This window comes from Daucus carota, chromosome 5, assembly GCF_001625215.2.
Source record: "Daucus carota subsp. sativus chromosome 5, DH1 v3.0, whole genome shotgun sequence".
Lineage (NCBI taxonomy): Eukaryota > Viridiplantae > Streptophyta > Magnoliopsida > Apiales > Apiaceae > Daucus > Daucus carota.
This window is the reverse complement of record NC_030385.2, coordinates 6,339,572-6,353,182: the sequence shown is the minus strand read 5'-3', so window position 1 is coordinate 6,353,182 and position 13,611 is coordinate 6,339,572. Positions and strand designations below refer to the sequence as shown.

General features: G+C 32.1%; 1 protein-coding gene across 1 annotated transcript; it reads right to left on the bottom strand.

Annotated features, from left to right (window-relative positions):
• Positions 1-411: 411 nt before the first annotated feature.
• On the bottom strand, positions 412-10,401 carry LOC108224051 (delta-aminolevulinic acid dehydratase, chloroplastic). The gene is made up of 11 exons (XM_017398597.2): positions 10,008-10,401; positions 9,515-9,626; positions 9,349-9,422; positions 6,062-6,130; positions 5,895-5,978; positions 5,733-5,802; positions 4,243-4,298; positions 1,857-1,978; positions 1,281-1,352; positions 995-1,154; positions 412-794 (listed from the first exon to the last, which is right to left on the bottom strand). The coding sequence occupies exons 1-11, from the start codon at positions 10,293-10,295 to the stop codon at positions 627-629; spliced, it is 1,275 nt and encodes a 424-aa protein (XP_017254086.1). The 5' UTR covers positions 10,296-10,401; the 3' UTR covers positions 412-626.
• Between the last annotated feature and the right edge of the window lie 3,210 nt (positions 10,402-13,611).

Genomic DNA, 13,611 nt, shown 5'->3' with positions numbered 1-13,611 from the left:
AGTTTCAAAATTTTTAAGAGAGAAAAATAGGTGATGCATGATAGATTTTAATTTTTTTTTAATTTTTAACAGATATTATGATAAGTATCCTAAATGAAAGTTTCTTAAGTTTGATGACCCGATTGCAAATTTGTAGTCAGTTGAGTGATCAAAATGCCGCTTCAGCTAACTATACATGCTATGATGGATTTATTTAAACCAAGTCACGGCGCTTAGTCAGCTTTCCATCAAATTTTTAACAGAGTGTAACGCTATGACTTGAATGAAAATTTTTAAGAGTATAGTAATGTGACTGAAAACTTTTTGAGTTGGATGACCCAATTGTAGGTTTCCGGTCGGTTGAGTGACCAAAACGCCTTTTAACCCAATTTGAAAATAAAGAGTGTTCACTATTCTGAGCGGCAACAACCATCCAAGTAACTGAGGGTACTCCGTTATTATGCAATCTTAGGTAGAATCGTAAAATTAATACACTTCAATTTACAGGTAAAAAACACTCATAACACTGCTAATATAGATGCTTTGGCATCACAGCTCACGTCTTAGTGCATAATCAATCAATATGACTGATATAGATCTAAGCCCGGTTAACTAGTTGAGCTGATCTAATGATATCAAAATTCGTCTCACCTCTTCTCACCACATAAGCTCCTGGCAGCTTGTAAAGCAAAATATGTAAGAATGATGTCAGCACCTGCACGACGGAGACACATTAATGACTCTAACATAACCTTTTCTTCGTCGATCATTTTAAGAACACCGCCAGCCTTGATCATAGAGTATTCCCCTGAGACCTGAAGCCAAGAATGTGACACAATATAAGCAACTTAAATGGACAAAAACACCCATACCTGGATGAGGAAAATCTATTTTATTTGAACTCAGGATTGGTCAGGCCAAAAACATGTTGGCTTATGATGACTACCAAAATAAAAGCTACAAAATTTATGTTTATGCTAAAGAAAATATGGACTCAAAATAGACTGCATATTACCTGGTAAGCTGCAATGGGTAATGATGAGTTATCCCGTAGAAGTCTTATGATATCCAAGTAGGGTAGACCAGGTTTCACTAGTAGAATGTCTGCTCCTTCAGACTCATCTTCACGGGTCTCAATGAGTGCCTCTCTGTAATTTCCTGGGTTCATCTGATAACTTTTTTTTTTGCAACAATTGGAATATAAAACTATTTATCAGTGATATGGTCTATTAAGCTTTAACTAATGAGAAATTGATGAATCATATAACAGACAAGAATTGTTAGATCTTATATGTACGTACGTCTTTTTGTCTCCAAAACGAGGATTTGAATCTAGTGCTTCTCGAAATGGACCATAAAATGAGCTTGCGTACCTATATGCACAATGGTCATAACAAAATGTTAAGTCTAGTAGGTATATAATATACGAAAAAAATACAATGACCTCAGAACAATCTTTAGCCTAAATGGGAACTTATAATGAAAAATAGATAAATCACATTCTATGAAGTGTGGCAGTATAAGTCCCGTCCAATCACCATGTACCTACATAAGTAATCTATGCTTCACACATTTACTATCAAATTGACCACAGTAGAAATATTAAATTAGCCTCAATTTTCTACTAGTGTGACTCCTATGAATTGCCGGTATAAGAGTGCTCAGTGGATACATAAATATGTGTTTTACTTAATTTGTTTTCAATTTGACCACAAAGTACAAATATTAAACCAGCCTCGATTTACTAGAGGTGTGACTCCCAAGAATTGCGAGTATAAGAGTGGTCAGTGGAGACACGAGAATATACAACCGAAGTAAAACAAGCTTGCCAACATATGAGATGTTCTTAAGTAAAAGACATATGTGAAGAAAGTTACTTTGCAGTATAGGACATGATAGACACATGCGAGAACCCTTCCGCATCAAGTGCAGCACGAATGGCACCAATCCGACCATCCATCATATCACTGGGACTGACCACATCTGCACCTGCTCGAGCCTGCACAGACAAGTAGAAGCTCAGAGTGGATCACAAACAAATAAATTGGATGGACACATACATACATGTGGGATATATTCATATATTATTCAACAAATTTATTCACATATAATCTCATTACATTATTATTTATATTTTATAATATGTTATAATAAAGAGTATAATTTTCTATGATAAAAATAATCCAGTATAAATAAATTTCGGGTCAAAATGGATCATTCTCGGGCTGATCGTGTAGATTGTGTTGAAATTTTGAACTCGTTTCGGGTTCGGGTCAGGTCCAGGTCGGGTTCGGGATGACCCGAAAACAGGACCGCGTAAAAAAACCCGACCCATTACTCGAAATTGCCACCTCTAACTAGTATTGAGTTCAAAAGTTGATGTAGACTTTTTTTTTTTTTTTTTGCCACAAGTTGATTGACTTTAATTGTGCTGATTGACTGCATTTGGATGATTGAAATGATAAAGGTGCTAGAATCTTTACCCTTGGTTTAACTTGATATTTTCATCCTTAGTATCTTTGATGCACTTGCACTTGCATTCTTGATTATCAAACATTTTAAATGTGTAGTTCCTTTAAATATTAAAATATATTCTTGTACCAAAACTAGTAGAGCAGTGACAGAACAGTATTCTTTCTTAGTTTGATAGGACAAGAACTTCGCATACGAAATTATGAACCTTAAAACTGATTGTTTATGCTCAAAAAATGTAAATCTACTTGAGAATGAATCATTTATTTGTTTGTTTGATCTATTTTGGTTTCTCCATTTTTTAAATTTCAAAGTGTAACCCAATTTTATTTTGACACATAACTATTTTTATTATTTCCCATTTTTATATGCTTATAATATATGTTTAATATGGGGTATAATTTTTTTCTATTTTTAAGCCAAATGATGTATCTTATACCGGAGAGAGAGAGAGAGAGAGCAATACTTGTTATGACTTAAAAAAAAATCTTTGACTTAAATGTAGACATTCAATTTCTCTCTCTTTTATAATTACAGTTCTCCATTGTATGCTTTTTTAAATATCGGCAGACATATAAGATTTTATATATGCCTTTAGTATTAACTGAACCTATTGGTGCACCCTGGTTTACGATAATAATAACTTGGTCTTGTTGTCATAATGTGTTTAAGAATCATTTAATTAACCTAGCAAATCTAGATTTTTAAAAAATAATTACTCTTTGACTTTATTTCCAAATTTCCTATTAATATAATGCATGTTTACAACACCATGTTAACTGTATCATTAAATATGAATTTACTTTAACTTAAATCCCAACAATTAACCGGTCAACTCTACTTATCGGTTCTATAATATTATGCATATAAAGGTTTTTTTTATGTATACTTATAATATTATAATATTAGTCTTATTCGCGATGTTTGTAGAAACATATTCATGTACTTTTTTTCAGAAGTTAATCAATATGCTTTTCCCAATATGATAAATCTACTTAAACCTAAGAATGGATCTTTAGATGCTCTGCAATCTTTTTTTTTCCTCGATTTTCTTGTAGTGTTTGAGAAGAATTCAAGATAAATTATTTTTTATGAACTTGAACAAAATTATGAATATCTTAGACGATGACCAACACGTATTAGCCTTATAATTATATATCAACTCAAAACATAACAAATAGTGCGGTTCGTTTACTACTTTCATTAGTTTCTTGGTTGAGTTTTTTGATTGTGTACTACTGAAAATGTGACGCGCCAAGAATCCCAAATTAAAATTTTATATTTCATTTTACAAACTTTTAGTTTTATATAACAAAAATTCAATATTTGTGTGATCTTTCATCATTTCTTTCCCTTTTAGAAGTTTTTAATTAGAAGTAAATGTCACAAATCATACTTTTAAAGAAACTCGAGCGATATATTTATACACAAAAAAGTGTATAAATTATACATATAATAACTATGAGAAACTGTTATTGTTTATGGTGGAGTTTGCATATATATATATATATATATCCATATATATTTAAACAATATTATACATAATTAAAATTATTACTTAAAATATTTTTCCAAAATTCTAATTGCACTGGTAGTCCAGGTAAATTCCCTAGTAACAGACAGATATGGTTTAAACTATATGTACAATACAAACATTTTTTTTTTGGCAAAGGAGGGGAAGCATTATTATTATCAAATATGGTATCACTAGATTATCATATTAAAGCGACCAAAAATTTTGTATGAAAATGCATATCATGATACAAATCCTCAAAAAAATATAAAATTTACCTGGGCAACAGCCTGTTTACACAACTGATGTACAGTTTCATCATTCATGATAACTCCTGCATAGTAGAGATAACAGTAACATCATAATGTAGCCCATCTTTTAGTAACCTTTTAGATTGCCCAAAAATATAGAAAGCATTTTAAAGATATAGTTAGCCAAAGAGAGTTGAAAAGGTCCGTCGTCACTAATTTAGTCATAATATATTTCATATACTTATTAAGCATCCTTCATCTGAGTACTTGCTGCATGCTAGAACCTGAACCCTGATGCACTTTTGCTACCTAATGGTTCTCAAAGATCACCTCATAAATTGATTCTAGGCATGCCATCAACCTTAAGCAATAGCATATTCGCACAAAGGTTTCATTAGACTTTAGGGACAACCCACCCCATATACTTTAACATGATCAGGATTCAGGACTCGACCAAAATTAAACAATTTTACCAAAGCAGGTGTTCTTGTATTTTTTTTTAAGGCAAACTTTATGAATGCAGAATAAAGATGGGAAGCAATTCTCTTAAACAGTGAAGTCCTTTTTATTAAGAAAATCTTCAACATGTTAATACTTGCATAACCAAAAAAGTGAAATAAACTTTCAACAATCCTGTGGCATTTACAAGTGTATAATGAGAACCAATGCCAAATCTGCTTTTGCTTAACAGAACACAAAAATAAAGTAAGCGGCTTCTTAATCAAGTTCTCCTTGATATGAACGTTCGTGTACTTGAGATACAGTGTCCTAATTGTTTGTAACATCTAAATTGTATATAGAAAGGAAAGCACTTACATGTTGCCATTACAATTTAAGTCAATTTGTTCACTTGTACCGGTCAGAGACTCAGATATGTGATCAAAATCCATTTATTTATGTAAAACAGGTACAAGATATCTCAAAGTGACTTCAGAAAAAACTGTGGGTTTTTGTCTGCCAGTTGAATATAGAAAGATAGTATCATTCTTGCATGAATTTCAAGAAATAAAAAATATGTAATGCTCAAGTCCCTAATATAATTAAAAACATAAATCTAATACAAATCTTTCAGGAGTGAGGTTTTTTAATATATACTCTTTAGCCATGTTTCTTTCTACATTGTCCCTGATACATATTCAATTTTTTACTGTCCTTCACTGCAGTTATTAACTTAAAATCCTTTCCCCCAATATATCACCTCCTTTTTCCAACTGATTGTCAACTACCTATAAAATTCAATGTATATTCCCTCTGGGATTTAGAATAATCCAAACTCAACCATTTGTTAAAGAGACATAAAAGATCGATTTACCTGAGTAAGTTTACTTTTGTTTGATGTTCCATGAATTTGTGATTGCAGTTGCTTTTAGTGCATTTGCTGAATTAATTTACATATATACCCAAACAACAGTTTCATATGAACTATTTCCTTTTTTTATGCTAATGGATAAGTTTCCTAGGAACTTTGTTAACTTCAATAGAGAATACAAATAATTAATAGAAGTAGTATTTCTTACCATCCTCTCTGACAATGCCATCATGTCCATCAGATGAATAAGGATCTAGTGCAACATCAGTGTAGATGATCTATTAAACACAGACAATATAATTTTAGATGTTACAGATTTAACAAGTTAACTATAAAAATCTATTCATTTTTAAAGAAACAAGTAACTTACAAGATCGGGGTATTTGTCTTTTAACAACCGTATGGTTCTAGGAACTAGTCCATTTTCGTTGTATGCTTCATCTCCTGTTGGAGACTGTAGAAGTACAATTTTTTTTAATCACATTTTAAAACATCTGACAGATCTGAAAAGTGCAAGAAAATAAGGTGATTTTGAACCTTCAATGCATCAGGAACTTTTGGGAACAACACAATGCTATTAACACCCACATCCCTTGCCCTTGCCACCTACATCCATAACAATAGTAGTCAAATATTAGGAATACAATATCCAATAAGATCTTTTTACAAAAATACATGCTCTACATGCTATTACTGAACAAACTCCGTAAGACTAATAAATCTATTTATTGCATATTTATTAAACAACAGCTTCCACCAACTTTCTGCATTATATTAGTACATCATAAAATAATTTTAAAACATATCACATTACCATCAGATTATAATATTTCAACATATAAATTTGTATACCTTGAGTTCTTGCAGCGTAGGGGTAAAAAGGCTGACATTTATGGACCGTATAGAATAAGTAACTCAGATTTGAAAGTAGAAAACAAAGAAAAAGGTAAAAACTGTGGGGATATTAAAAAACTCAGAAATTATCAGATTGTTAAGACACGCCTTGGCTGCTGAAACTGATAGTTGTTTAAGTGTGTCTAGTAAGTCTTAGTGTTTTATGTCTTGCTGCTGGAAGTTAAGAATTCGTAAATAAGACAGGGACTATGGTAGTTATTCAGGTTCTTAGTCTTAGTGTGTTTAATTGGTCTTAGTGTTCTGTAACTGCAGACCTTGCAGCTAGAATTGTAAGGATCAGAATGCTTTAAATTAGCAGTTATTGTTGTGTCCATAACTTCCAAAATTAAGATGTATTAGTTTGTGTATTGTTCTGAAGTGTGTAAAACAAATATGCAGTTTGTTTGCGTATTATATTCTGCAGTAGTTTACACACAAAAACCAACAGTTGGTATCCCGAGCCTGATGATTTTTTTAGGGATCTGTGTAAAATTAAGTGAAGTGCATTCCTCAAACACTTCCATGAATTTAAACTCTTATTCTCATATTTCAGACCCTGTTTTCACCAGTGGGAATTCCAAGTTGTGGGCTGTTGAGGTGACACTGTGACAGCATATTTGCTGGCATGCTATCTTTGGGAAGCAATGAAAGAAGATTTTATTGTTCCACCAATAACAAAAGGATGATTCCACATGCAACAAATTAAGATTCATAATGAGAAACAGTCGAAGATATACAAGACCAAAACTTGTTTGCTTTCTGCTCTATCTGAATAATTGTTTACTAGGATCATGAATCTAGAATTACCCTCTAAAACCTGGGAGTATCTCCACAAGAGTTTCAAGGAATACAAGAACAAAGAGCATGATCTGAATCTCAAAAGAGAATTCAAGTTGCAGAATATGAAGGATTCAGAGACTATCGACGAGTACGCAGATAAATTGTTTGAAGTTGTTAACAAACTCAGGCTCTTTGGTGAGCAGATGCATGATAGGTGGGTGGTTTAAAAGTTGTCAGTGATGTTACCCCAAAGATTTGAGGCCAAGATCTCTGCATTGGAGTAAAGACCTGTCAACAATAACTTTGGCTGAACTTCTTAGTGCGTATAAAGCTCACAAAAAAAGAAAGTTGATAAGAGATGAAGCCACTCTTGAAGGACTAAGAAGCAATGGAAGCAAAAGTGCATAATCAATCCATCTTTGGAAGAAAAAAAAGAAGGATTGACACAAAGACAAGGGTAACTCTAGCAACAGAAATGATGTGGTTGTACAGAACTCATAGATACATAACGTTGAGCTTTTCACACTTCATCAAAAATCAATTGCAAAGGTACAAGTTAAAAATGCACAATATACCTATGCAAAAGATAAAGGTTCCATTCCAATTGAAACTATATCAGTATTTAAAGCTTTACTGATGTGATATATGTTCCTGAATCCTGAGATTATAAAATTTTGCTAAATGTTGCACAATTATTCGAAAAAGGTTTTGAAGTGCATTTTGAGGACAAAATGTGTGTGATCAAAGATGCAAAAGGGCTTGATTTGTTTTCTGTTAAATGAATAGAAAAAGCTTTCAACTAGATCTCATGGAAACCCACAATAGGCTGCATTCCAAGCTTCCATGAAGACCACTGATTTTTTAAGTCTATAGCATCAAAGACAAGGATTGTTTAAATATGCCTTAGCTCCTGCAACTGATTGTCTTTAAGTGTGTTAATAAGTGTTATTGTTACATGTCATGTTGCTGGAAGTTAATACATGAATAAGATAGAGACTGTTGTAGTTATTCAGCTTTTGCAACTGCAGGCTTGTAACTACAGACCTGGTAGTATCTTTAACTTCTTTATTAAATATTTTTAGTATAACTGCTTTTTCTATATTACAACTGTTTAAAATCTTAAAAATTTTAACATCAATTCAAGGACTTTGGTGAAACCTTTATCAATTTCAACTGTACACAAAAAAACACAATGCACATTTATCCAATCAACCAAATCATCAAAACTTCTGGTATTTGTAAAAACCAGGGCATAGGAATTAGGAATTGAGTTTGAGGGCTCAATGATCATGTTTGTGGATGGGCACGTGCGAGACTTTGGATCATATTCGTACATGAAAGTTATGGTTTTAATATTTTTGAACAACTGGTACTTCGCGACGGATTCTTGTAGTACCTACTACATATTTCAGTTCAGTTTTGTACCAAATTTTTATTTGGTAAAAGTTATACAAATCCTGTACTCTAGAATTTCACAACAATCTTCGTGTATGAGTTTTATAGCATATTGTGAGCAAGCATGTGTGTATATAACACTCACTATTTTTTGTTATATATTAAGTTGGGGTCTTTACGGAAACAACATCACTACTCAGGGCATGGCCTGCGTACTACTCTAAGGATATGTTTGGTTTGGTTTTATTGTTATGAAGTGTGAAATGAATATGCAGTTTGTGTATTATATTTTGTAGCATTTTATATAAAAAAAATCACACAGATAACTAAGCTAGAACAATAAGGTTACTATCAATTCTGTCCCACACTACAGCACATTTCACAAGAGAATATTCAAAAGTAAAGATATATGAAGTGAAAATAAGTTGAAAAGCACAGATGTATCAGAAAATGCAATCATTCATTTCGAGCATGTATACTACTAACAATAAAGGTCGGTGAGAAAGACTAAACTGAGTTATAGTTGCTTTGCAGCATCTTTCTAAATATGTTTTCGTGAATAATCTTATAGCACGGAATGAGAATATGATGAAAACTATGGGTACTGACATCTTGGGCAGACGATTTCTTCTTAACAGCACATACATATATCACATAATATCCCAAATTTATTCGATAAAGTAATATTAATGATATCGAGCAGCAATGATGATTCAACGTTACAGGATTACAGGGCCTAGACTGCACACACAAACCTCTTCCACAAGTCCGTGTCGCCATCCTAGCCTATAACATCCCGGCATGGCACCAATCGGTGTATCCTCTTCACCTGTAGACGTATAAATGAGATGACATAGCATAGCATAAAATCTTGTTGCATAAAACTACAAGTGGACCGGGAGAATTCAACTACCAACCAACCTTCATGTATAAAAAGGGGATACACAAAATTGGCAGGGCTTAAGGTCGTCTCCTGGAATGCAGCTCTAAATACAGGAGATCTACGGTTACGACGAGGACGCCTACTAAGCGGCTGCAAATATTGTGTATCAGTAGGCCAAAACATGATGATATGCAATAGCAGTCTAGTATTTAACGCAATAAAAGAAGAATAATAGTCTATGATACTCCTTCAGTCTCACAATACAAGTCACTTTTGGAAGAAATTTTTGTCTCATAATACTTGTCCACTTCTAGTTTCCAATGCAAATATATCGACATTATTCCAAAATTACCCTTCTTTAACAATTAATGAGGGTTGAATAAGAGTCTATTCATGCATTTATGCATTTACCAGGGGTACAAGTGAGAAAATTTTATCTAATTAATGCTAATATGCGTAGTTTTTTCAAAAGAGACTTGTATTGCGGGACGGAGGGAGTATTCATGAATAAGGATAAAGAAAGGGAGTTACGAGGGGAGAAACAAGAGGAGTCCCGGGAGGCGAAGCAGGAAGCGGAGGAACCGGAGGAGCGGGGGGAGCATTTCCAGCAACCACAGCAGCCTCACACTGCGCATCGCTCATCTGCGTCTTCTTAATTGCCCATTCATTTCCGCTCTCGCTTTCTGCGGCTGCTTTCACCAGGACAACTCGTGGCTTCTGCTTGATGAATCCACCAATTGATGTAGGAGTTTGAAAATCAGATTTCAACGACTTGATTCCAACCACATTCACAAAACTTACAAAACTCGATGATGCCATAACACCAAAAATCGTGAGCTATTCCTGTAGATGAGAAAAGTAAAGTCAAGGATTGTGATGATGATATAATGGATTAGGCACAACTGTACGGACTACCGGTCAAAGTAAACATTATCCGCGTCAAATTCTTCCTATTTGGAATAGTCCCGCTAACTTGACACGTAACACGCTAACACGAAACAAAACGACACGGAAAAAATGAATATGAGTTTTGATTTACGAAACACGAAAGTATGATAGATTTCGTGTCGGATATGAGTTTTCATTTGGGGTACACGAAATACAAGAAAGTACACGAAATATTTGTTGATAATATTTATTATATATATTATGATTATGATATAATAAATATATAATTGTGTAAAAAGCATATATTTATATGTAAGTGAATATATATTGTAGATATATTAACAAATTTATAGAGAATTGTATACAAGTATAAATATATCATTCACATTTAATAAAATTATAAGGAAAATATATATTAAATCTATTTTTTTATTAAAAAATATATTCATATTTTTATATATAATACACACGAAAAGTACACGAAATATACACGAAACGTTTCGGATCGAATGCGGGTTTCAAATTAGGTACACGAAATTAATAACGGGCGAATACGAGTTCCACCTTCGAGTACATAAAACACGAAAATATACGAAACGAAACGATTGACACCCCTAATTTGGACATGTTTGTGGGAGATTTTTTAAAAAATTTACAAATTTAAGGAATTATTTTTTTAGGAAAAAAACAAATATTTTTATAATGTTTTTGGATATAAATGTTAAGTAGGTCTTATATATTGGTTATTTAGCAAAATATAAGAACTTATTTCAAGAAAAAGTAAAATTGTATGTATATTTTTTCAAAAATAAGTTTTTGTTTCTACAAAAGTAACTTCATTTTGTAGCAAACCGTTTATTAAGAAAAAATAAACAAACAAAAAATTTATCTCGTAAATGTCTTTTCTTTTTGAACATTAACTAGATACGGCCCCTCACTCTCTTTTAATAATATATATTTGAAAAAAGTTGTTTGTCACACCTTTTAAAACTTCTATAAATTAATGTTTCATAATTATTTTAGGAAAAAAAATTCTAAACAAAAATTTAATGTTTAAAATTTCACTCTGAAGCAAAAAAATTTAAAAATAAGTTATAAAACTATATTTTATAGAGACTTTAAAATGTGTGTCAGGTGATGCAAAAAAATTGTATATAAGAATGGAACAGAGGGAGTAAAATTTACTGTAATACCTTAATTTTTCGCGCACAATTTTAAAATATTAATCACATAATAAAAATTATTGTAATAATCTTAATTTCGGTAATGATAAAAGATCTTGATATATAACACTTTTTGATATATTTGAGGAACATTTTTCCGACCACGTTAAACAAGAGCTTGGGATTTTGAAATTTCGAACCTGGATTATTCTTATACTATGTAAATGACGATACGTAAAAGTTGTTAATTTTTAAAGAATTTAATTTCTGTCCTTATTTCACAGAATATTAATAGAATTATAGCACCACCGATATTATAGCACACCGATGAGTTCTGGGTTGAAATTCTTTTAATATATTAATTTGGATTTGGAGACACTTTAAATATCAAGGCTCCATTCATATCGGGTGAATGGAATGATTTTGGACGGAATGGAATGATCATTCCGTGCTAAATAAAATTAATTGACTTGTTTGGTTGGACAAGCAGAATGGAATGATTTATCCTGGTTCATTCTGTTTGGTCTGAAATAATAACAAATTCATTCCTTTTAAAATATGCAATACATATTCATTCCTTTCTCAAATTAAAATGTCGGGTAAGGAAAAGCAAAAATCTATACTATATGTCCTAGCAATTGTTCTCTCTGTATGCGATCTCCGTCTCCGATTAACGCGCACACTCAATCCCAATTAGCTCTCTCTCTCTCAATTTGCGCTCTCTATCTCCCTCTGATTTGAATACCTGCATGTATCAGGTTCGATCTCTATGCTTTCATCATGTGAATTAGTCATATAATCTGATTGAATTGTTGATTTTGATTATATATGCGTTGTCGATATATATTATGAACCATTTGATTTATATAATTGGGAATTCTTTTCAAGATGATTTTATAGGCTAGTATTTTGTGAGTATTGATGTGCAGTTTATTTATAATTTTCTGTTCTTTCTGCTGATATGTTTCGGTAGCCTTGGACCGACTTCCGTTGACTATGATTCAACATATTCGAAAGGAAAAAGCTTTTTTGGTATATACAGTATGGATGCGGATGAATTTATCGTGTGATGTTGTTTTCCATCTTATTTTTCTCTTTCAGTTAACGAGAAAATCGGAACCACATAATCGGTTTCGGGTTCGGTTTTTAAATTTTCGGTTCGGTTTTATATGGTTCGGTTTATAGCGGTTTTTTAGCGGTTTCGGTTTCGGATTTGTTCGGTTTTTTGCTCACCCCTATCCTAAGCTGTTCAATCTCCTTGAAGTTTATCCTCCTTGATTAGTCTAGATCCGCTCCTATAAATCAGGCGCCTTCAAACTCTGATATCGTTTGCAGGCTGTAAACTCTGATTTCCAGTTAAACTCTGATATGCAATTCTGAAACTAAACAAATCAGTTAATCAAGACATCATCATATATGTAACGGTCTTAGTTGTTTTCATAGTTGCTTTTGTGATATTGATATTGGTCCTGCAGGTACACTTATTTTTCTCATTTGCAACTTATTATGAAAATAAATGTAATTTTGAACAGATTTTTTCAAAATTACAGTTGTGGTTGCATATATGGTTGATAAAAAATTGCACATATGGTTGCAAATGCAACCTCCGTGTTTTTACAATTTTTTAAAAAAAATGATAGTTTTTTTTGGCATTTTTTTTGAAGTTTGGGTATGTAATAAAAACCCCTAAAATATTCATTATATATTTTTATAATACGGCTGAAAAAATAATTCATATATTTTTAGTTAATTTGATTGACCGAGTTTAAGTTTTTACTTTTCATGAAAATAATGTTGCACGGATAAAATGATTGGAAGAAAATTTGAGCAAGATCTGAAATTGATTAAAAATGATTTAAAACAAAATAACTAAATAAGACTGTTCGATTAAAATATGCAATTAACAATACCAATATTGTATACAACAGTGAACACTTGCTATTTGTTTTAATATAATAGTATCGAAAGTCAAGAGTTAATATTTTGAACTTTCTAAAATACATCTGTATCTTGCATCATCCTCCTGTAAAATATTTACTCAGACAAATTCAAAGAGATAACAAAGTCAACAATAAATAAATAAT

What these genes read in the sequence shown, in the direction of transcription:
- LOC108224051 (XM_017398597.2), bottom strand. Translation starts at nt 10,295, where the DNA reads ATGGCATCATCGAGTTTTGTAAGTTTTGTGAATGTGGTTGGAATCAAG. An exon ending in GACACGGACTTGTGGAAGAG is followed by an intron (nt 6,131 to 9,348) that starts GTTTGTGTGTGC and finishes TTATGGATGTAG; the next exon opens with GTGGCAAGGGCAAGGGATGT. An exon ending in TGGCATTGTCAGAGAGGATG is followed by an intron (nt 4,299 to 5,732) that starts GTAAGAAATACT and finishes TCTACTATGCAG; the next exon opens with GAGTTATCATGAATGATGAA.